The sequence below is a fragment of the Leucoraja erinacea genome, chromosome 2, assembly GCF_028641065.1.
Source record: "Leucoraja erinacea ecotype New England chromosome 2, Leri_hhj_1, whole genome shotgun sequence".
Lineage (NCBI taxonomy): Eukaryota > Metazoa > Chordata > Chondrichthyes > Rajiformes > Rajidae > Leucoraja > Leucoraja erinaceus.
The window spans coordinates 127,621,192-127,646,986 of NC_073378.1; the positions used below are offsets into that span (position 1 = coordinate 127,621,192).

General features: G+C 43.2%; 1 protein-coding gene across 2 annotated transcripts in view; it reads right to left on the minus strand.

Annotated features, from left to right (window-relative positions):
- cul2 (cullin 2) overlaps positions 1 to 17,702 on the minus strand; it is a 75,123-nt gene extending 57,421 nt beyond the window's left edge. For both annotated transcript variants that reach the window (XM_055665233.1, XM_055665237.1), the window contains exons 1-5: positions 17,460 to 17,702; positions 13,690 to 13,818; positions 12,128 to 12,230; positions 10,152 to 10,246; positions 6,046 to 6,151 (exon numbers count right to left, since the gene is read on the minus strand). In XM_055665233.1, the coding sequence (XP_055521208.1) occupies positions 6,046 to 6,151; positions 10,152 to 10,246; positions 12,128 to 12,230; positions 13,690 to 13,808 (423 nt within the window). In that variant the 5' untranslated portion in view covers positions 13,809 to 13,818; positions 17,460 to 17,702. The remainder of the gene's footprint in view (positions 1 to 6,045; positions 6,152 to 10,151; positions 10,247 to 12,127; positions 12,231 to 13,689; positions 13,819 to 17,459) is intronic.
- Between the last annotated feature and the right edge of the window lie 8,093 nt (positions 17,703 to 25,795).

Consider the following 25,795-nt stretch of genomic DNA (forward strand, 5'->3'; position numbering starts at 1 on the left):
ATGCCAGATGGCATAAGTATGATTAATGCTCTTGTCTAGCTAAGCTGTTGCCAACAGTTATAATACTGCCTGACAATTTGTAAATTGCCCAGTTATGTCCTGTTCAGAACAGGCTGGACAAATCAAATATAGCTAATCATTCTACTCTGAATTATCAGCAATGTATGGAAAGTGTACACTAATAATTAACCAACACTTCCTCGCCAATAATTTGCTCACTCATGTCCATTAGGGGTTTAACTGTGTGTACAAAACCATGAGAGGAATAGATCGGGTAAATGCACAGACTCTCTTGCCAAGAGTAGGGGAATCAAGAACCAGAGGACATAGGTTTAAGGTGAGGGGAGAAAGATTTAATGGGAACCTGAGGGGTAACTTTTTCACCCAAAGAGTGGTGGGTGTATGGAATGAGCAGCCAGAGGAGGTAGTTGAGTCAAGTATGATCGCAAACAGGTACATGGATGGGAAAGGTTTAGAGGGGTAAGGTCGAAATGCAAGCAGGTGGGACTAGTGTAGAGAGGACATGTTGTTCGGTGTGGGCACGTTGGGCCTATGTCCACGCTGTACGATTCTACGACTCCAACTGAAATCACCTCATCTCAGCCCTAGTCCAAACGTAGCCCAAAGAGCTGAATTCCAGAGATGAGGTAAGTGCCTTTGACGTCAAGGGTACATGTGACAGTGTGGCATCATGAAACTTGGTGATGTTGAAATCAACAGGCATCAAGGGAGAATACTCAAATAGTCAAAATTGCAGCCATAGAAAGATGACTGGTTATTGGTGATTAATCTGCTCAGCCTCAGGATATAACTGTAATAGATTAGTGGGGCAGTCAGCTGTTTCATCAATCACCCTTTGTTCAGCACTACTTAAGTAGAGATGCATACTGATAACAACATTGTTCAATTTCAAGCACAATTCCTCAACAAATGATGCAGCCCATACCTGTAATCAGCAAGAAGAGGGTGAGATTCAGGCTTATGTTGACAAGTAGCAAGGAACATTCACTCCACAAAACTACAAGGCACTGATCAGCAAGAGAGTCTAACAACCGACCAGGTATGTTATGGCATCACTACCCTCCATGCTGAGTATCCCGACCGTCACCATTCATAGTCATGTAATTATATCGGACAGAAACAAGTCCTTCAACTCAACTCGTCCATGCTGGCCAAGGTGCTCCCTCAGTTACTGTTTGCCTTCCTTTGGCACCAATCCCTCCAAACCATTCCTATCATGTACCTCATATATCATAAGAGCAGAATTAGGCCAACTGGTCCATTGGGTCTACTCCGCCATTCAATCATGGCTGATCTAACTTTCCCTCTCAACCCCATTCTCCTGCCTTCGCCCCATAACCTTTGACACACTTACTAATCAAGAACCCCCGAATCTCTGCTTTAAAAATACCACATGGTGTCCTCCACAGCCATCTGAGGCAATGAATTCCACAGATTCACTACCCATTGAGTAAATAAATTCCTCCCAAAACTGCTCATAATACTCCAAATGCAGTTTGATCAGTGCTTATCTTGAAGCATATTAAGGGGAATGAATCCGCGGTGCCTGATCAAGGGCACCCTGGGACATTATAAGAAGCTAGGGAAGACTTTGCAGTGTCGCTGATGGAGATTGTGCATCATCTTTAGACACAGGTCAGGTAACAAAGACTGAAGGGCAGCCAATGTTATGCCATTAAGAAGTGCTGCAAGAACAAGCCAGACAACGACAGGCCAGTGAACTACAGTGCCGTCCATAATGTTTGGGACAAAGACCCATCATTTGTTTACTTGCCTCTATACTCCACAATTTCAGATTTGTAATAGAAAAAAAAATCACATCTGGTTAAAGTGCACATTGTCAGATTTTATTGAAGACCATTTTTATACATTTTGGTTTCACCATGTAGAAATTACAGCTGTGTTTGAACATAGTCCCCCCATTTCAGGGCACCATAATGTTTGGGACACATGGCTTCATAGGTGTTTGTAATTGCTAAGGTGTGTTTAATTGCCTCCTTCATGCAGGTACAAGAGAGTTCTCAACACCTAGTCTTTCCTCCAGTCTTTCTATCACATTTGGAAACTTTTATTGCTGTTTATCAACATGACGACCAAAGTTGGGCCAATGAAAGTCAAAGTAGCCATTATGAGACTGAGAAACAAGAATAAAAATGTGAGTTACATCAGCCAAATCTTAGGCTTACCAAAATCAATTGTTTGGGACATCATTGAAAAGAAAGAGAGCACTGGTGAGTTTACTAATCGCAAAGGGACTGGCAGGCCAAGGAAGACCTCCACAGCTGATGACAGAAGAATAAAGAAAAATCCCCAAACACTCTTCAGGAGTTAGGTGTGGATTTGTCAATGACCACTGTCTGCAGAAGACTTCATTATCAGAAAAACAGAGGCTACACTGCAAGATGAAAATCACTGGTTAGCCGCAAAAATAGGATGACCAGGTTACAGTTTGCCAAGAAGTACTTAAAAGAGCAACCACAGTTCTGGACAGGTGAGATGAAGCTTAACTTATATCAGAGTGATGGCAAGAGCAAAGCATGGAGGAGAGAAGGAACTACCCAAGATCCAAAGCATACCACCTCATCTGTGAAACATGGTGGTGTGGGTGTTATGGCCTGGGCATGTATGGTTGCTGAAGGTACTGGCTCACATATCTTCATTGATGATACAACTGCTGATGGTAGTAGTATAATGAATTCTGAAGTGTATAGACATATCCTATCTGCTCAAGTTCAAACAAATGTCTCAAAACTCATTGGTCAGCAGTTCATTCTACAGCAAGACAATGATCCCAAACATACTGCTGAAGCAACAAAGGAGTTTTTCAAAGCTTAAAATGGTAAATTCTTGAATGGCCAAGTCAATCACCCGATCTGAACCCAACTGAGCATGCCTTTTATATGCTGAAGAGAAAACTGAAGGGGACTAGCCCCCAAAACAAGCATAAGCTAAAGATGGCTGCAACACAGGCCTGGCAGAGCATCACCAGAGAAGACACCCAGCAACTGGTGATGTCCATGAATAGCAGACTTCAAGCAGTCATTGCATGCAAAGGATATGCAACAAAATACTAAACATGACTACCTTCATTTACATGACATTGCTGTGTCCCAAACATTATGGTGCACTGGAAACGGACGACTATGTACAAATACTGCTGTAATTTCTACATGGTGAAACCAAAATATATAAAAATGGCCTTTATTAAAATCTGACTGTGCACTTTAACCACATGTGATTTTTTTCTATTACAAATCTCAAATTGTGGAGTACAGAGGCAAATAAATAAATGGTGGGTCTTTGTTGGCAAAGATTATGGAGTATAACATAATCGAATAAAAAAGCAGTGAACAGGCCCTTCTCCCACAATGTCTGTGCCCAACATGAAGCCAAGACCAATTCCTATCTGCCTGCATGTAATCCATTTCCATCCATTCCCTGCATATCCATGTACCTCTTCAAAAGTCTCTAAAATTCCACTATGGTGTCTGGCAGCTTGTTCCATATACCTACCACACACCGTGTAAAAAAGATGCCCTGCAGGTTTACATTAAATCATTCCCCCCTCACATTAATGGACACTTTAAGCTTAGAGAGAGCATGGGAAATAATGCCCATTGTTTCAAAACTGAACATTATATGGGGATGATTTGGGGAGAAGGCAGGAACGGGGCACTGATTGAGGATGATCAGCCATGTTCACATTGAATGGCAGTGCTGGCTCGAAGGGCCGAAAGGCCTACTCCTGCACCTATTGTCTATTGTCTACTCCATCAGTCTGAAGTAGGGTTCCGACTCGAAACGTCACCTATCCATGTTCTCCAGGGATGCTGCCTGGCCTGATGAGTTAATTCAGCATTTTGTGTCTTTCCTTGGTAAACCAGCATCTGCAAGTCCTTGTTTCTATAACTCCAAGTGCAGGCTCACAAGCATCTTGTACTAATGCAACAAAATGGTCCAACTTCTCTACTTAATTCCCTGACAGGCCAACATGCCAAAACCCTTCTTCAACATCCTATTTATCTGCAATGCCACATACAGGGAACTATGTACGTGTACTCTTAGTACCTCTGTTCTACACACTCTCCAGGGCCTTGTCGTTCACTGTGAATGTCCTGCCCTCATATGACTTCCCAAAATGCAATACCTCAAGGAACCTTGACACCTTAAACCTCGAATTATAGGGGCAGCATGGTGGGAGCATCGGTAGAATTACTGTCTTACAGCGCCAGAGACCCGGGTTCGATGCTCACTATGAGTGCCGCCTGTACGGAGTTTGCACGTTGTCCCTGTGACCATCTGCATCCTCGCAAAAGTCTAATATCAGATTTAAAAGTGACAACTGACCCAGCATCAGTTATCATGTGACACAGAATTAAACATTTCTTCCAAAATGTCTCCAACTAAGTGTTTCCTGAATTCATTCCTCAATTTTCTGGCTGAATTGTTAGGACATGCTTCTTTGCCATAGGCTCCTTATGAAGCAGGAACAATTTGTCTTCCTCCATCATATGTGCCATAACCATTTTTAATGTGCACTGATGATATGGGTAAAAATATAAGTGGTACCATTTATAAGTTTGCCTATGACATGAAAATTGGTGAACTGAATGCCAGGAAAGTCACAGGTTAGAGATGATATTGGACAGATAGTAAGTCAGGCACAGGAGAATTTAATTCTGAACAGTGTATGGTGATGTATATTAGGGTAGCAGATACCCAATGAATGGTCAGGCCAAAAACAATATTGAAACACCTGGTACAGTTCCATGGAATCCTGAAGGTTGCAGCGTAGGTATATAAGATGCTGAAAAATGCACCGGATATTTTTAGCCAGAGCACAGAATTTAAAAACAGAGAGGTTATGGTACAACTTAAAAAAAAATTGGATGGGACTTAATTAGAATACAGTATGTAGTTCTGGATACCACTCTGCAGGAAAAGTATGATTGCACTGGACAGGGGGCAGTGAAGATTCGCCAGGACGGGTTTGAGGATGAAGCATTGCAGACATTTGCGTACAGTTTTGGTCTCCAAATCTGAGGAAGGACATTATTGCCATAGAGGGAGTACAGAGACGGTTCACCAGACTGATTCCTGGGATGTCAGGACTGTCTTATGAAGAAAGACTGGATAGACTTGGTTTATACTCTCTAGAATTTAGAAGATTGAGAGGGGATCTTATAGAAACTTACAAAATTCTTAAGGGGTTGGACAGGCTAGATGCAGGAAGATTGTTCCCGATGTTAGGGAAGTCCAGGACAAGGGGTCACAGCTTAAGGATAAAGGGGAAATCCTTTAAAAACCGAGATGAGAAGAACTTTTTTCACGCAGAGAGTGGTGAATCTCTGGAACTCTCTGCCACAGAGGGTAGTTGAGGCCAGTTCATTGGCTATATTTAAGAGGGAGTTAGATGTGGCCCTTGTGGCTAAGGGGATCAGGGGGTATGGAGAGAAGGCAGGTACGGGATACTGAGTTGGATGATCAGCCATGATCATATTGAATAGCGGTGCAGGCTCGAAGGGCCGAATGGCCTACTCCTGCACCTAATTTCTATGTTTCTATGATAGGCTGGGTTTCTTTTCCTTGAGTGGAAGCAGCTGAGGAATGTAGATGAGGTAGATAGTAAGAAACTTTTCCCCATTCGTAGAGGTGTCCAAAATTAGAGGATATAGGTTCAGGATAAGGGCTAAGAGTGTTAGAAGAGATCTGAGTAAGATTTCTTTTTCCGCCCAGAGGATATTTAGATTCTAAAATTTACTACCCGTGTGGACAGTGCAAACTGACACACTTTAAAGAAGAGTCAAGACAATTACCTGAATGGCCAAGACATTAAAGGCTATGAACCAGGTACAGGTAAATGGGATTAATACAGATAGGTGCTCGGTGATCGTTAAGGACAGTGACTGCAGTGCCTGTTTCTGCACTCTCAACATTACTCTTGACCTCAATATTCAATCAAATCAGCACTTAACATTCTTGTTGAACATATATTCCCAGATTTTATTTTCTGGCAGAGCTTACCTCGCCTATCTCCATCAATGGCTCAATAATGTCCACGCCACCATATCCATACTGAAGGTCAGCTTCTGTCAGTTTGTTTTTCTTGATGAACTGTGTGTTGAGATATCTGTGATAGCAGAAGAGTTTTTTTTTTAATCTTAAGCACACTGCTGGCATTCCAATTCCAATTATGCAAATCTTTGAAATCTTTTGAGATTTAGCTTTTATTTATATTCACATGACAATTCACATGTTAATTAGTTAAAAGGTGCAAGGTGACACATGAACAAATAGATTGACACCACTGTCAATGAGGTCAATTGTTACTATAAATATAAATGCATTTCCACATCGGCAATAATCTTAAAGGTGCACCTTGAGCACAAATTTAGCTCTCGACCTTCAAATTATTCCTGCAATCACAGTTATAAGAATTATGTTGTATTGCTGCATGGAGACACAAGAAACTACAGACGGGTCCCAACATGAAATGTTGCCTGTCCTTTTGCCTCCACATATGCTGCGTGGCCTGGGTACCTCCAGCACTTTGATTGCTGCAAATAGTGTTGGATGCTAAAGCATTAATAAGCAGCATGCCAGGTTTAGAGGATACCAATCTGGAAGAATGGTCTCGACCCGAAACATCACACATTCCTTCACTCCAGAAATGCTACCTCAGCTGCTGAGTTACTCCAGCTTTTTGAGTATATCTCGGTTTAAACCAGCAGTTCCTTCCTACACTATTTACCTAACTCCATTCCCATTGGAGCATTGAATACCAAGGGAATACCGCACAGCTTCAGAGAACTTTGGTTGTGCTGCATTTGGAGTATTGCATGGAGTTATGCTTGCCCCTATTACAGGAAGGATGTGGAGGCTTCGGCAAGAATGCCCAGAAGATTTACCAGAATGATAGACACAATAACTCAGCGGGGCAGGCAGCATTTCTGGAGAGGAATGGGTGACGTTTCAGGTCGAGACACTTCTTCACTGATGTCAGGGAAGTGGGCGGGACAGAGATAGAATATAGTCGGAAACAGTAAGACTGGTGGGAGAACTTGGAAGGGGGAGGAGACGGGGAGAGATGGAAAGCAAGGGCTATTTGAAGTTAGAGAAGTCAATGTTCATACCGCTGGGGTGTAAGCTACCCAAGTGAAATATGAGGTGCTGTTCCTCCAATTTACGCTGGGCCTCACTCTGAAAATGGAGGAGGTCCAGGACAGAAAAGTCAGAATGGGAATGGGAATGGGAGGGGAGTTAAAGTGCTGAGCGGAGGTGCTCAGTGAAACGATGGCCGAGCCTGCGCTTGGTCTCGCTGATGTACAGAAGTTGACACCTGGAACAGAGGATACAGTAGATGAGGTTGGAGGAAGTGCAAGTGAATCTCTGCCTCACCTGAAAAGACTGTTTAGATTCTTGGATGGAGTCGAGGGGGAGGTAAAGGGACAGCTGTTTCATCTCCTGCGGTTTCAGGGGAAAGTACCTGGGGAGGGGGTGGTTTGGTGGGAAGGGACGAGTTGACCAGGGAGGTGCGGAGGGAACGGTCTCTGCGGAAAGCAGAAAGGGGTGGAGATGGGAAGATGTGGCCAGTAGTGGGATCCCGTTGGAGGTGGCAAAAGTGTTGGAGGATTATATGCTGTCTGCGACGACTGATGGGGTGGAAGGTGAGGACAAGGGGAACTATCCGTGTTGCGAATGGAGAGAGGGAGGGGGAGCAAGAGCAGAGCTGCGGGATATCGAGGAGATCCCAGTGAGAGTCTCATCTATAATGGAAGAGGGGAACCTCCGTTTCCTAAAGAGTGAGGACATCTCAGATGATCTGGTATGGAAAACCTCATCCTGGGCGCAGATGCAGCGTAGATGGAGGAATTGGGATAGTCTTTACAGGAAGCAAGGTGGGAAGAAGTAGTCTAGATAGCTATGGTAGTCAATAGGTTTGTAGCAGATGTCGGTCAATAGTCTGTCTCCTGTGATAGAGACGGTGAGATCCAGAAACGGTAGGGAGATGTCGGAGATGGTCTAAGTGAATTTGAGTGCTGGATGGAGATTAGTCGTGAAGTTGTGCAGTGAGTTCTGCATGGGTGCAGGATGCAGTTGTCAATGTAGCAGAGATAGAGTTCCGGAGTTCTGTCGAGTTCTTTTACCAGAATGATGCCTGGATTAGGGGGATTAGGGAGTATTAGTTACAAGGAGAGGTTGAACAGACTTGGGTTATTTTCTCTGGAACGCCAAAAGTTGTAGAAATACCTGATAAAAGGATATATAATTATGAGAGGCAGTGGTAGGGGAGACAGTCAGAACCTTTTTTTCCCAGGATGGAAAAATCAAGTACTAGAGGGCATAGCTTTAAGGTGAGAGGGTCAAAGTTTAAAGGAGATGTGCTTTTTTTTGTACAGAGGGTTGAGTCTGCATGGGTCGTGCTCCCGGTGGTGTTTTGAGGCAGATACGATAGTGGCATTTAAAAGTCTTTTGGATCGGCATATGGATATGCATAGAATAGAGGGATATGGATTATGTGCAGGCAGGTAAGAGTTGGCTTGGCATCATGTTGTTTGGCATAGATATTTGTGAATGCCAAAAGTGATCAAAACAATCAATGATTATAAACACAAGGGCAACTTTGAGATCATTGAAGTGAATGCAGTTGCCGGTGCATACTGTGCTGCACTGGGCCAGGGCCAGGGCAAAACTTTGTGGCCGGTAGATTTTTCTGCGGCAGAGACCACACTGACGGAAACAGGGTAGCACAGGCAAAGAGAGAGCGATTTTGGAGCAACAGACTTGCTCTTCTAACATCACCAACCACATCAAAGTGGCAACAAAAGCGGGATAGAATTTGGAACGTACCAATGAGCAACTCACCTCAGGAACCCCTAAAGCAGTGGTTCCCAACGTGGGGCGTACGCCCCACAGGGGGGCAATTTGATTTTTATGGGGGGAAATTGAGCGTGACTGAGGAGTCTGGGTCCAAATTTTCGATTTTTATTTTTTTGGATTTTCCATCAGGTAAACACATGTAGTTTATGTTTCAGATGTTATTTTGAGTAAATAATTTTTTTGGGGTAAAAAAGGTCTTTATTGTGTAGTTATTACATAATCACCGCGCCATCGCTCTTCATGCACGCTTGTTTAAACCAAGGTATTGGCGTTTTAAGCTTCTTCACTTTTTAAATGATAAGAATTATATATCACCACATTGGGGGGGGGGCATTAGGATTTTAGAGGTGATTAGGTGGGGCATGGCCAAAAAAAGGGTTGGGAACCACTGCCCTAAAGCCTCGACAGCATTCTCATTGCTCAAAGTAGGAAACGTCTAATGGAATTTGTTCAGCCGATCCAGAAAAAATAAAATTCACAAAGCTCAACTTTGTGAAGGGCCAGATCATTTGAGCAATTTCTGCCCACTGAACTCAAGATCCAGTGCCTACAACTGGCCAATTGCAGCTGCAATAGTTAATTATAACTGCTCGCCTATCGCATTTTATGTTTTAGTACCAGTTCTACAACCTCTGTTCAGAAGGATAAAAACAGAAAGTTCATAAACAATAATTGCTTCCAATTTTGCACCATGCTCATTGGAATACTTCAGAAAACTGTTCCGTCATTTTATTTGGATCAAAATCCTTCAATTTCCTCGCAAACACTATACTGTAAAAGCATTTACATCAAATGGGATTAAGCAAGTCAAGATCTACCGGCAGAATTTCAAATTAACTTGAAATGGACAAGAATTAAAACTTCATCAGTAGTACCCAAACCAGAAAATACATCCATGTAACTTTCCAAATGCAATCAATGGATTTTAACTTACAATCTTAAGTTTCTGTGTGCAATGTTCTCATTTTTGACTTACAGATATTAAAATGTAAAGTGAAGCACAATAATCTATGGAAACTCCCCCTTTATAAATTCAACCTATTTGTTTAATGTTTAACCAACAACATTTATTAAATTGGCAAATAGTATTTTAAGAACTACCATTACAAACAAAGAGATAAACTATTCCCCATGCTTACTACTTACTGAGTGCACAGATTTCTTATTTACTGATGAACCACTGCATATTCCTGTCAAAATGTAATACGCCCCAAGGTGTATTATTTTAAATAAATAACAGGTTTATTTACCTGTATAAACAGTCCATGTAATCTGCGCCTTTACTGTATTCTTCCCAATATTTATGGTACATGGTCAAAATCTTTTCTTCAGAATCCAGAACTTTCTGCAAATAACAGTATATCAAAAATATAATTTTCAAAGAGAAAAAGTTTTTCAGTACATGTAATTCTGCTATAACACTCATTTCCTTTATACAAATTGCATCAGGGGCACACCATTTGTCTGACACTGGCCAAATTGGTTATAACTGGATTTTGATTAGGAACTAGAGAACCACTTCAAGAGAGAGAGAGAGTCAAGAGAGTTTTATTGTCATGTGTCCCAGATGGGGCAATGACATTTGTACTTGCTGCAGCACAACAGAATACGTAAACATAATCCATAATAAAAGTTCCATTGGAAATTGACAAGCAGGAAATAAAAAGCAGTCGTTGATTTATTTAGGACGGAGAAAAAAACATGTTTCCATGTAACTTCCCCACAGTAATCAAGACACCGTTTTCTCTTGAGAACACACTTGGCCAGTTTCACCACAGACTCGTGTCATAGGAGTAGAATTAGGTCATTCGGCCCATCAAGTCTACGCCGCCATTCAATCATGGCCGATCTATCTCTCCCTCTCAACCCCATTCTTCTGCCTTCTCCCCATAACCCCCGACACATGTACTAATCAATTCTAGGCATTGACATTGACAAGCAATTGCTTCGGTGGACACTTGTGTAAAGATACTCTATTGAACTATGTAAGATACCTGCAGTAGCAAATATACTTATTTCTAGTGAAAAGACCTTTATTTTTAAAATCCAGCGGGAAAAATAACTTGGTTATTACAAGTCTGAAGCTCTTTATCCCCTAACTCCCTTGCTCCCGATGACCCCACTGTCTTCATAACACTACCTTCTGTAGCATGATTTTCTTAGGAACACAACTATCTCATTATAGCAGAAGTACCTGTAATGGAAACTAAACATTTTTACTGACCTTCAATGCATAAATCAATATTCCAATCCAAGACAATGTGAAAATTATGAAGAAAGTCACGCTGAGACATAAACTCTTATTTTTAAATATATGATTTTAAAGTAATAAAAATAAGTGTATTTTGCTTTTTTTTAAAATTGGACTTGCATTTTGCAAATTAGCTTCATATTGGGAATAATTATCCATTGTTAAGATTTTCCACAAATTTAAGGTGCAGAGTGGCTATGTTTTAGCATCGGCAAATGTTCAACATGCATTCACCAAAAAAAATAGCAGAGCTTCCAGTTGGCCAAAACAAAACAAATCTACTTACAAGCATTTGAGCATTAACAAAAAACATTGAAAAAATATATATTTTTAAATCCTTCCTATGTTCTGAGCTACTAAAACTCATTGTGAACGGTTCAATATATTACACTATAATACTGGAAGGAAATTGACCCAAAAAAGTGCCTCATTAGACATTTACCACGAAAACATTCTACTGATGTAAATCAGTGTCAATAATGGTCATCATTATTTGTTCTTCATCATCAAGGATGATAAGATTAAGGGAATCATACCAATTTTCCACTTCAATAGAACGTGATAGCAAAAAGACCAGTATGGTTATGGATGAAACAGGGAATAAACAACATAAATTGAGAAAATATAAGATCATCTTGCAACGATATTGACTGTAAAATATTCCTTATTTCAAAACCAATTCGAAAAGGAAATTCGTTGATTTTGTGTTTTTGAACAGATTAATTATCGACATCTAATTGAATACCTTGATTAAAATCTTAAAATGTATTATCTGTGAAACACAATGAACTAGGTTGAATAATTTAGGATGCCATTTTTACCAACTTTCACTATCTTCTATGACTATTCATGATTATTTATCAACTGGAACTATTACATTTGCAGAGCATTCCCATCCCTTCCAGCTCTGCATTTAAGGTCATGGCTAGAGCATGCAAAAGTCCAGATTAAATGTCATGGAAATAAAAGATATACCTTGTACAGGAGTTGGACATGATTTTCCAGAAAGATTTTTGTTTCTGTGTAGAGTCGCTCTCCCAGAGGTTCTGGGTAGGCCACACACAAAGCGTAAATGTCTCTGCGTATAATATTAAGGCCCATTATTAAATCAACAGTGGGAGGAGGATTAAATTAATATGGGATTAAAATACAAATTTTTAAAGTCATAAATTCTGTCAAGTGTTGAATGTTAAGCGATGAGAAACTCTGAAAAGCAGTCTTATGAAGATTATCAATTTTTTAAATTTTGATAATGATGCGATTGTCATCGTTTGAAAACATCAGGAGACAGATCGGAATCAGTCAGAACAGCAGAATTAAGGCTATTTAAAGATTATCATGCATACATGAATTAGATTGACACAGATTAAAACAGTATTTATTAACAATTAGTTACGTTCTCTGACCAAAACCAATCATTGTAAATATATAGCCTATCCACAAAAGAATATGCAAATGATTATAGTCATAGAGTCATACAGCATCGAAACAGGCCATTCAATCCAAATTGTCGATGTCAACCAAAATTGCCCATCTAAGATAGTTCCATTTACCCGCTTCTTGCCCTCTAAATCTTTCCTATCCATGTATCTATCCAAGTGCCTTTTAAATGACATTATTGTATCAGGCTCAACTACCTCCTCCAGCAACTTTTTCCAAACACCCACTACACAGTGAAAAGTTTCACCTCAGGTTCATATTAAATCTTGTCCCTCTAACAAACACATGTTCTCTTGGTTTTGATTCCTCTACCCTGGGTAAAAAACTCCGTGCACTCACCCTATTTATTCCCATTATGATTTCATACACCTCGATAAGATCACACTCAGCCGGCTACATTCCAAGGAATAAAGTCCTAGTCTGCCCAACATTTCCCTATCGCTCAGCCCCTCAACTCCTGGCAACATCCTCGTAAATCCTCTCTGCACTCTTTCCATCTTAATGACATAATTCCTGTAACCAGATGACCAAAAACTAAACACAGTACTCCAAGTGTGGCCTCACCAACGGTACCATAAAGTCTCAACTTTTTTACTCAATACCCTGGCTGATCAAGGTTAAAGTACCAAAAGCCTTCTTGACCACCTTATCTACCTGTGACACAGCTTTCAGAGCACTAGATCCCTTTGTTACATCGCACTACCCAGGGCCCCACCGTTCATTGTGAAGGTCCTGCCCCAGATTGACTACCCAAAATCCAAAACACTTATCTACATTAAATTCCATTAGCCTTTCCCCAGTCCATTTGCCCAGTTGATCAAGAGACTGCTGTATTTTTTTGATAACCATCTTCCCTATTTACGATACCTTCCACTTCACAACCTTTCCCCATGACTGGGATGCATATTCACAGCCTTGCCAAAGTAACAAATCCAAAAATGTTTACTAACAGAATATTTCAGAAAGCTCTTAAATAGGAACCCCTCCTTGTTGCTACTTTGTTTTTTTTTTAAGCTTTCCAAATACAAGTGAGTTTGCATCATTTTTCAACAACATGGTCTAAAACCACAATTATTTAATTTAGCCATAAAGGATACGAAAAGCGGTCATTCCAAGTAGCTCTTTCCACGTAATCCAGCATGACAACTGCTCTGATTGTTGTTAGGAGCTTGTTCCATGTTTCATCGAAGTCCACCACACGTGGTTTCAGGGACATCGTGTGGCACCTAAAAGACAAGACAAAACTACTATGAATTTTCGTGATCATAATATTGTTTTCATGAGGGTCTATTAGCATGTTGGTTTTGGAATCAAAATAGACAACACTATGTTGTTTCAAAACAATATTCAAAACAAAGCATTTTCTTAATCAATATTTACAATACTATAGAAAGAATATGTGAGTGCTACCCAAATATTCAAGGAATTTTCCCATTAATATTTCTGTCACGCATAATCCAATGGGGCCAAGGGTTTCAATTAACAAAAAAGGAAATTCTTACTGCAGATATTTAATTGATACGTTTTCTTTTAAATGTGTTATTAATGTCCTTAATTCTCCATGAATTGAATTGTTCACTTAATCTTAATCAGTTTATTTTTGTTCTCAATAATTATGGAATGCAATACATTAATGTAATCATGTGTTGTCTTTCTGGTCACTTAGCACGCAACAAAAGCTTTTCACTGTACCTCGGTATAAACTAAAATAAACCAAACTAGCCGAACCACAGACCAGAGATGCATTTTAGCCAAGATATTAATTCCTGGGTGTTATCAACAAATTGTACAAAAGCTATAATATTTTTTTAATTAATTTCATGTCTCTAGTTCCATTTGTCAAACGCAATCATTTCACTGAATCAGAGCAAAAAGCATTTTCTTTTTAAAGATATATCAGTGAGTACATGGCACACTGACACAGATTTTGAAAAACATTGCAATAATACTTATGAATATCCCATCAGCCATTCATTAAAGGAATTGAACTTTTTCTTTGGTAACATTATGACAAACTGTGATCCCCTTTTTCGGGTGAAATCCTATCCCCTGATATCCTGTTTGGACAGGAAGTGATAAAAACTGACCAAGAACCCAAAGCTAAGTCATATTAAGAAAAATCAAGGATTATGGTTTGAAACACCAATTCCAAGGATGAACCTTCAAATTTAACACTAGGAACAAGTGGAAAGTACATCAACCTAAAACAGGCAATGGTTATATCCCAGAATTCATTGTTCCGTCCAAGACGGGCCAATGTCTCATCCGTGTAAGTGTGAGAAGCGTCACATAATAGGCATTGGTGGGTTCAGCTTATTATGTGAAATCTCAGTTATTCAGCAAAAAAACAGCAAGTTATAGAAGAAAAATGAAAAGGGTGACCGGTGTGGAGTCTAAAAGTAGCAACTTTCATATAACAATGAATTTCTTTTCTGTTGGTAGAGTTGATGGGGCAGAGCAGCTGCGTTCTGGTTTTGGAGAACCAGCAAGAAACAAAGGGGCAGCACGGTGGCGCAGCGGTAGAGTTGCTGCCTTACAGCACCAGAAACCCGAGTTTGATCCTGACAACAGGTGCTGCCTGTACGGAGTTTGTATCTTCTCCCTGAGACCTGCGTAGATTTTCTCTGGTTTGCTCCCACACTCCAAAGACACACAGATTTGTCAGCTAATTGGCTTGGATTAATTGTAAATTATCCCTAGTGTGTGCAGGATAGTGTAAGTGCATGGGGATCGCTGTTCAGTGTGGACTCGGTGGGCCAAAGGGCTGGTTTCCACGCTGTATCTCTAAACTAAACAGTCTTTCCATGCAAAAGCATGAAAGTAATGCTATAAATAGGCCTATTCTACCTATCATCACCCATTGTAGAACTCGGTGATTTAATTATTTTCTCTACTAATTACCACCCTGTCCTCAAATTCACTGAGACTATCTCCAACACCTCTCCCCCATTCATGATATCTGTCTCTATCACAGGGGACAGGCCATAGACATGTTTGAGTCTGGAGAAGGGACCAAACCCAGATTGTCATCTCTCCATTCCCTCTACAGATGCTGCCTGACCTGCTGAGTTAATCCAGCACTTTGTGTTTTGCTGCCTTTCATTATTCTATGACAATTTTAAATAAAAGCTCCAAGGGAAGATAACAAGTATTTTGATTTAACATATAACATTACTTTACATCTCCAAAGCTATGCAAGACAATTTAGATTAACAACATATTCTAACACAAGTATTCTCCTTTGAAGTGCACAGACAATCTATTGACTCAGGGATAGCACTGTAGCCCGTAGAATGCAACATGTTTTAAGTCGCACGAAGGTATATGTAGAACCAATGAATAGAAGAGAAGTTGTGGTGGTGCAATTAAAGTTACATAGTGAATTTTAGTTAACTCATTACAAAAACAATACGCTTCCATGGGCAAAGGGTCAGAAGAGGTTTACAAAATTCTTGGCAAAGATGGAGAAATTTGGTTATGGGCAAAGTTTGAACAGTCATTCGATTATCGGAGCCACAAAGAGTGCATATAATTGTGGATAGATGGAAGGACAGGAAGGGATCGGGGAGGTGGGCGATAAAATAATGGGTGTGAAAAGGAGGCTACAAAGGTCATGGAAAGTGGATACAACTTCCCAGGCTCCTGGGAAGGAGGAAGCCCTCCTCCAAGGACAGGCGGGCAAGAGGCTGGGCGGGCAAGGGGCAGGGAGGGCAAGGGACCGGGAGGAATAGAGAGCAGGCAAGGGATCCAGGAGGGAGGAAGGGCGGGCAAGGGGCCAGGAGGGAGGACGCGTGGGCAAGGGTCCAGGAGGGAGGAAGGGAGAGAGGACGGGCGGGCGAATGGGCAAGGGGCCGGGAGGGAGTGAGGGAAGGGCAGGGTCCAGTCAGGAGGGAAACAAGGGAGAGGTAAGGGGCTGAGGAGGGCGGCAAGGGGCCAGGAAGGGGGAGGGGCAGGGAGATGGGCAAGGAGCCGGGAGGATGGAGGGTGGGCAAGGGGTCGGGGGAGGGGGCAGGTTGTCAAAAGGGTCAAGGGGTGGGCAAAAAGGCAGCCAGGGGTTGTAGATGAAGGCACAATGCGGGTGGTGGGGGCAGGGGTCCAGGAGGGAGGAAGAATTGAGAGGACGGGGGCGGGGGGGGGGGGGTATCAGGGAGGGAAACATGGGCGGGTAAGGGGCTGAGGAGGGGAGTAAGGAGCCAGGAAGGAGCAGGGCAGGCAGATGGGCATCTTTCCGGGAGGCCCCGAGTGGGCAAGAGGTCTGGGGAGGGGGCAGGTTGTCATTGGCCCTCAGGCCACCGGGTAGATGAAGGGCCATGCCCTGCCTGCCTGCCTCCATCCATCCCTCCCTGCCTCCAGCAGCGGCGGCGGCGGCGGCCCACGGCACAGGCCCGGAGCCTGCCCCAGGAGGGCGGGAGGGGGATGACGGCCCGGCCCGGCCCGGGCCCCCCGGCCCCCGCCCCCGCTCCCGCGGGCGGCGCAACCCCAGCCCAGCCCGGCCCGGCCCAGGGGGGGGGGGGGTATCACCCTCGGATGTGATGGCCCGGCGTGTCGGCTGGAGTGGAGTGAAGGGAGTAAACCGGCGGCGCCCAGCAGCTCTGGCCGGTCCACATCTGTCCCCCGGGCCCCGCTTCACTTCGCCTCAGGCCACCGGGCCCTTGCCCTTGCCCTGCCTGCCTCCATCCATCCCTCCCTGCCTCCAGCAGCGGCGGCGGCGGCGGCCCACGGCACAGGCCCGGAGCCTGCCACAGGAGGGAGGGAGGGGGATGACGGCCCGGCCCGGCCCGGGGCCCCCGGCCACAGTCACCGTTACAGCGGGCGGCGCAACCCCGGCCCGGCCCGGCCCGGCCCGGCCCAGCCGCCACGGCCTTACCCTCGGATCGGATCGGCCCGGCCTGTCGCGCTGGAGCTGGAGATCCGGATCCCCGGCGGCGCCGCAGCGGCCGTGTCGGTGCCTCCCTGTCCCCTCTCTCCCTGTCTCCCTGTCCCGTCTCCGCCGCTCTGTGTGTCCACACTCTCCCTCTCTCCCCCTGTCCTGTCCTGTCCTGTCCCGGGCCGGGCAGCGCCGAGCGGAGAGGAGCCGAGCGGAGCGGAGCGGCGTGTGTACGGCGGCTGCGGCGCTCAGTCACAGAGTGAGAGAGAGAGGGCGACCCCCACCCGCCCGATCCGGATCACACTCACTCCCAGCACACACTCCACATCACACACTCACTCCAGATCACACACTCACTCCAGATCACACACTCACTCCAGATCACACACTCACTCCAGATCACACACTCACTCCAGATCACACACTCACTCCCAGCACTCACTCCAGATCACACACTCACTCCAGAGCACACACTCACAGATGGCACCCGTTCACTCTTAGCACACTCACCCCCATCACTCACTCCAGATCACACACTCACACCCCCAGCACTCACACCAGATCACACACTCACTCCCAGCTCAATCCAGATCACACACTCACTCACTCCCAGCACACTCCAGATCACACACTCACTCCAGATCCCACACTCAATCCAGATCACACACTCACACTCCCATCACACACACTCCAGATCACACACTCCACTCCCAGCTCAATCCAGATCACACACTCACTCCAGATCACACACACTCACACCCAGCACACTCCAGATCACACACTCACTCCCACACTTCACTCTCTTATCACACACTCATTCCCATCACACACTCACTCCAGATCACACACTCACTCCCAGCACCCAGCTCAATCACTCCAGGCACTCACTCACCCAGCACACACTCCAGATCACACACTCACTCCTGGCACCCGTTCACTCTTAGCACACTCATTCCCATCACTCTCCAGATCACACACTCACCCCAGCACACTCAGCACTCACTCCAGATCACACACTCACACCCAGCACACACTCCACATCATACACTCACTCCCAGCACTCACTCCAGATCACACACTCACACCCAGCACACACTCCAGATCACACACTCACACCCAGCACACACTCCAGATCACACACTCACCCCCAGCACTCACTACAGATCATACACTCACTCCCAGCACACTACAGATCACACACTCACTCCCAGCACCCACCCCAGATCACACACTCACTCCCCCATCACTCACTCCCAGCACACTCCAGATCACACACTCACCCCCAGCACACTCCAGATCACACACTCACGCTCAGCACACTCTAGATCACACACTCACTCCCAGCACACTCCAGATCACACACTCATTCCCAGCACTCACTCTAGATCACAGCACTCACTCCAGATCACACACTCACTCCCAGCACTCACTCCAGATCACACACTCACTCCCAGCACACTCCAGATCACACACTCACCCCCAGCACACTCTAGATCACTCCACTCACCCCCAGCACGCTCCAGATCACATACTCACTCCCAGCACACTCACGATCACACACTCACCCCCAGCACACTCCAGATCACACACTCATTCCCAGCACACTCCAGATCACACACTCATTTCCAGCACACTCCAGATCACACACTCACCCCAGTACACTCCAGATCACACACTCACCCCAGCACACTCCAGATCACACACCCACTCCAGATCACACACTCACACCCAGCACACTCCAGATCACACCACACTCCAGATCACACACTCACCCCAGCACACTCTAGATCCAGATCACCCCCAGCACCCCAGATCACTCACTCCCTCCCAGCTCTAGATCACACACTCACCCCCTGGCATCACACACTCCCAGCACACTCCAGATCACACACTCACCCCCAGCACACTCCAGATCACACACTCACTCCCCGCACACTCCAGATCACACACTAATTCCCATCACACTCCAGATCACACACTCAGCACACTCCAGATCACACACTAATTCCCATCACACTCTAGATCACACACTCACCCCCAGCACACTCCAGATCACACACTAATTCCCATCACACTCTAGATCACACACTCACCCCCAGCACACTCCCGATCACACACTCATTCCCAGCACACTCCAGATCACACACTCACCCCCAGCACACTCCAGATCACACACTCACTCCCCGCACACTCCAGATCCCGCTCGCTCTTAGCACACTCATTCCCAGCACTCTCCAGATCACTCTCACTCCCAGCACACTCCAGATCACACACTCACCCCCAGCACACTCTAGATCACACACTCACTCCAGATCACTCACTCTATTCGCTCACTCACTCCCGGCAAATTCATTCTGGATCACTCACTCACTCACTCACTCTGGATCACACAGTCACTCCAGATCACTCACTTCGGATCACTCACACCCAAATCGACTTCTCATTCTTACTGATCCAAGGTCACATACTCAATCGATCCGACTCCGGAAAGTAACTCCAGATCACTACCACATCATCCCATTTGACCGTTCCCACGCACTGACTCCAGATCCATTATTTTGGATCAACGTTGATTCCCTACAATGACTCCAGATCATCCATTCACACTTTGCTTGCCTTTCGGGCAGCAATTTGCAAAGGCATGGTCAATTTAAAATATCCTTGAATTTGACTTCTTACAAGCACGATGTTGGAATGCCACACTGGAAAGTTTCTCACCAAATCAAGCACTATCCTTAATGGGTATCCCCAATGTTTCTGGATGAAAACTTAAAAGTCTCTGTCCAGCAACCTTCAAGGTTCCAGAGTCTCAAGAACCATTGGTGATGGCAATAGATGTTGACCTTTTCAGAAATGCTCTTATCCCTCAAATGAGTTTGAAAAAATGTACTTGTGTTTTGTTTTTAATTTAAGGTAGTTGCACAAAAAATCTCGGGAGACTCGTGATTGTTATTAGTTTGATTCATGCTGGACAGGATTGTTTTTTTTTTAATGTTCTAAAGTTGAGTATCACTGACGAGGCCGGCATTTATTTCCCATCTTGTCGTTCTGCAGGATAGAGATTATGGGTTTATGTTTCAAAGTTTCAATGTGTCAGTTTTCCCAGAAAATGCTGAGCAAGACTGTTGTCAACACTAGCTTAGAGTCATAGAGTAATATAGAAAGGATATATATATACGAGCCCAACTCGTCCATGCTGACCAAGATACCTATCTAAGCTAGTCCCATTTGCCTGTGTTTGACCCATATTCCTCAAAATCCTTGCTGTCTTTATACCTATCCAAATGTCTTTTCCATGTTGCTGTTGTACCTGCCTTGACTCAACTCAGTAAAAGAATATGTGTGTGTTTATAGTTTGTTTGGTTGTTTGTTTGTTTGCCTTTTTGCACAAAGTCCACGAGCATTGCCACTTTTCATTTCACTGCACATCTCGTATGTGTATGTGATGAATAAACTTGACTTGACCACTTTCTCTGGCAGTTTGTTCCATAGTTTCCCAAAGTTCTGACAATTTTTATTATGATTTTTAACAATTCTTTCACTGTTTATTAATATAACAAGTTTTTGTCAAGCTTTGATAGGCAAGTCCTTTGTTGTGAGCTATCCTTAACATGCCTTGTTTCCACTCCAGTTCTGTGGGTTCTGAAGTAGCAATGAGACTAATGTGAAAGCCATAGACTCAAGTTGGGCAGATCGTGCTTGACAGGACAGATAAGTTGGAGGTGGTAGCTTCCTTCTTACTTTTACAATTTACGTTGGGCTTTTGTGGAATCCTGATGAAGAAATTCAATGCCATCCAAAAGTTCCTTCTCCAGTATGAGTGGTCACAAACTGATTATTTTCACAAGTACGTGGAATGTTTTGAAGGTTTTGAAAACTTTCCTAACTCTTTTTATTCCCCCTCTGAACTCTGAGACAGAACATGGAATAGAGTGTTTGTTTCGAGAACAAAGAACTGAAGATGCTGGTTTATACCAAAGATAGACACAAAGCGCTAGAGTAACTTAGCGGGTCAGGCAACATCTCCGGAGAAAAAAGACAGGCGATGTTTTGGGTTGGGAAACTTCTTCGGACTGAAAGTAAGGGGTGGGAAGAGTTGGAGGCAAGAAAAGACCAGGACAAATCAGGACCTGCAACAAATGACCTTGGGCAAGATGGTGCCCTGTTAGGCCCGTACCTCACCTTGCCCCCTTCCTCCACCCTAGTCTTTTAACCAGTTCCAAAGTTCACCACATTGTATCCCTCTTGAGATCGCACCTTCACTAGCCAACAATTGGCCGACCAGGGCACCACCTTGCCTGAGGTTATTTGTTGCTTGCCCTGATTTGTCATGATCTTTTCTCACATTGAGCTTTTTCCTCACAATCCCCTACCATCTACTTTCAGTCTAAAGAAGTGTCCCAACCCGAAACATCACCTATCCTTTTCTCCAGACATACTGCCTGACCTGCCCAGTTACTCCAACATTTTGTGCTGGGTATGTTTGTTTTGAGAGTCTGGTGTCAGATGCACAAAACATATGTCTCACCCTTTGGAGCTAACTGATTGCAATTCAGGCCTCATGGCTGGGAGTTTGGACTGTTCATCCTGACCGTGGACTAGAAGTTTTTAAGGAGACTGTGTTGGAGGCATCTCTTCAGTGCTTTGAGGTCTATGTTTCAGAATCAGACAGGAGGTGAGGATCACTGGTACCTGATATACAGTGGGTTTTGTGCCAGATTTGAAGTCTTGGTCTTTCATTTTCCCCAGGTGGCTTGTTCAGTGAAAGCAATTATGATTTTTTCCATTGATATCTGCATTTGGACATTTGAAAAATGGTTCATGTTCTCCAGTGTCTCTTTGCGGGCCTTTATTGTTGGAAAACAGGGTTATGCAGAAGAGGTTGGATGACATTGTTTTGTGCATTTTATATGTAAGCCGCTTTTCTCATATGATTTAGTGAATTATAACCAGCAAGTAACTAACAAGTAATTTTGTTTCTGCATCGCTTTCTGACACCACCTCACACACCACCCTCTCGTCCCTCCCACTCCACCCAAGTGGTCGGATTTTAAATGAAAAGGCTCTGATGTTATGCTGCGATTTGACTTCCTAATTGTTTTTTGTAACCATGGGAGCATTTAGTTAATTTTGTGCATCTGTGGAGAGTGATTAAAGTAAGTTTGTCTGACTGGAAACTTAGGGCCTTTGCTTTCATTTGAATAACCAATTCTCTCTTCCTCTATTACTCAAAAGTCCTTATTTAATATGATGATATTTGCTCTTGTGTTTTATGCCTGTATTTAAAACGTCAATCTGCCCTTCCATTTTCAATTAACTGTACACTTATACCCATATGTGCCCATATGTTGTGCTCTTTTTAGGTGCTCCCTTGATTGTATTGTCTGCCATCTTCCAAGAGTCCAAAATATGCCCAAAATATGCCCATAACTTTTCTCAGCATTGAATTTCATCTTCCAACAATCCTGCCCACCTGTCTCTTTGAAGTTGATTACTATTCTCCTCTCATCCTTTTTATCAAGTTGAGAGATAACAGGACATAAATGGAATGTTTAATGAAACCTCATAATTGTAATGGAGTATCAGTCCAAATTTAGATAATCAAATCTCTCTAAAGGAGCTTGAATCCATCACAATATACAAACAAGGAATTGCAGAAGGGTGCCGACCCAAATGTTCCCTATCCATGTTCTCCAGAGGTACTGCCAGACCTGCTGAGTTAATCCAGCACTTAGTGTCCTTTTGAAAAAATCCACCACATCTCACTCAGAAGTGCTACTGTTGGAACTAGTGGCAACAGTGCTTTTGCGTATATTAGCAAAAACATATTTGAAAAATTAATCAAATGGCAGTTTGCTCAGTTACATTTAAAAGAATGTAATGACAGTACATATTTTAGCAAGACTTTTTCATGGAACAGATGCATTCAAGGATGAATGCTTTATGCGATGGGGCTGATTTGTGAAAAAAAAAGCATGTTACTTGGTTAAACAGTTGAGGTAACCAGAATGAGGTTGAAATTCAAGCACAAAATTTCTGTGGATTTGCTGCATTCCACTTTGGATTCTGGCCTTTCATAGCATTGCTTTCGACATCTACCTCCCTTATCCATCTATTGAATTACAACCAATAGATGTTTGTGCAGTGAATATTTAAATTGCAGTGAATATAACTTAGCTTCTTTTTCCTCTTAGAATCAGCAGCAAAACACAAAGTGCTGAAGTTTGTAAGGTCTTGGAGCTGAATTAGGATATCTACTCCACCATTCAATCATGGCTGATCTATCTTTCCCTCGCAACCACATTCTCCTGCCTTCACCCCATAACCCCCTAACATCCTTACTAATCAAGAATCTGCCAATCTCCACCTTAAAAATATCCATTGACCTTTCCTCCACAGCTGTCTGTGGCGATACATTCCACAGATTCACAACACTGACTAAATAAATTATTCTCATCTCCTTTTCGAAAGGCACAACCTTTTCATTCTGAGGCTATGGCCTCTGGTCCTCGACTCTCCAACTAGTGGAAACACCCTCTTCACATTCACTTTATCAGACCTTTCACCATTCGGTAAGTTTCAATGAGGGCCCCCCACCTTATCCTTCTAAACTCCAGCGAGTACAGGCCCTGTGCCCTCAAAAGCTTATTATGTTAACCCAATCATTCCTGGGATCATTCTTGTAAACCTTGGGGTGGTAAATCTTTGGAATTCTCTATCCTGAATGTTTGAGGGAAAAGTTGAAAACTAGATTAAAACATTTTTAAGGTAGACAAAAATGCTGGAGAAACTCAGCGGGTGAGGCAGCATCTATGGAGCGAAGGAAATGAGCAACGTTTCAGGTCGAAACCCTTCTTCATATTAAATTTTTTTAAATATTTTTTTAATTACACGAAGATTACTAAAGTTTAAAATTAACATTTCTTAAGCAGTCAGGCTATAACAACATATAGGATGACGATTCGTCATAGACACCAATAGCACAGATGATATGTGTCCTGGGCACCTTATTTGTCCATATAAAGAGCACAGTGTGCAGCCCTGATCCCCCGCTTTCTTTGAAGACTGCAATTTAAAGCCCTTGATAATTTTGTCAGACGCTTGCCAGTTTCTAAATTTGACACAGCACAATGATTGCTATTTTTAGTCACTGCAGTGCCTCACGGCTTGAAGCACCATCTAGTATTGCACCCGTCCATAGGTAAAGCTTATTCTCATTGTGTCTACCATGCCTGGAACATTCCACATGTTCCAGCAATGTTGACTGCTGATTTTAAAAATAGATTATCACTTGTTGGATACACAAGATGTAATTCTTGCATAACATAATTAATTGCAAATTTTCGGCAGTGGACAATAAATGTGTTAATTATATTTTTAAAATCAAAAACGACCTTTGATTATTTCAGCACTGTAAACAAATTCTCCATCTCTCAAATCCTTGAACATACAAATTTGTATCCATCTTTATTACATTTTTTTGTTTGAATCTCTGAAAACTGATTGAAGTCGGGTAATGATGCCACGATTGCTCAAAGTCCCTCTAAATGTCTTTACTTGAGCTAGAATATCGACCAGAACTTTGCTTGCCACTTGTAGCCACTTGTAGCATTCTGTGTCACTTAGCTACACCTGCAGAACCCGCGACCAATTTTGCAAGGCCGATTATATAAAAGATTATAAACCACTTACCAATAATCACATGCACGCTGCCAACATAACTTCTTTGCTTCATTGATGATTGATGTGAAAACTCTTGGTGACGTTTCGCATTCATATCCCTTTTTCAATAAGGTTGCATTGTTACCTTAATCCTAATTCCAAAAGAGGTGACGTGTGAGAATAATTGCCAGTTAAAAATGAGAATTTGAAATATATTTGAGCTTTTAAAATACTGGCCGTCTTCTGTCTTCATTTAATTATTGGAACAACATGCTTTAACCCTTTTGGCCATTATCTTAGGCAATTCTTATAAAATTCATTCCTCACTCCCACTTTACTTTTATTCAGGCAGAGGGTGTGAGTTGCATTGTTAAATCTCAGGTGACCCGCATAATTGAATATAGGGAGCCAGTGTCAATGCAAGGCTTGGAGAATCTCAGGGTACTGCAAGTATATCTGTCTTTTGGTTAGGAGATCAAAGTTATAGCCAATACTTTACTTGCAATCTCACTAAGACTCAACATAATGTTGTTTAATCTTTAACCATGTTCTGGTATTTTCTTGCAATAAACTGCACCATACTATTTGCCATCTTAGCTACCTGCTGCACCTGCATGTCAGGTTTCTGTAATATGCATACAGGACACTTAGGTTTCTTTGAATGTCAACATATC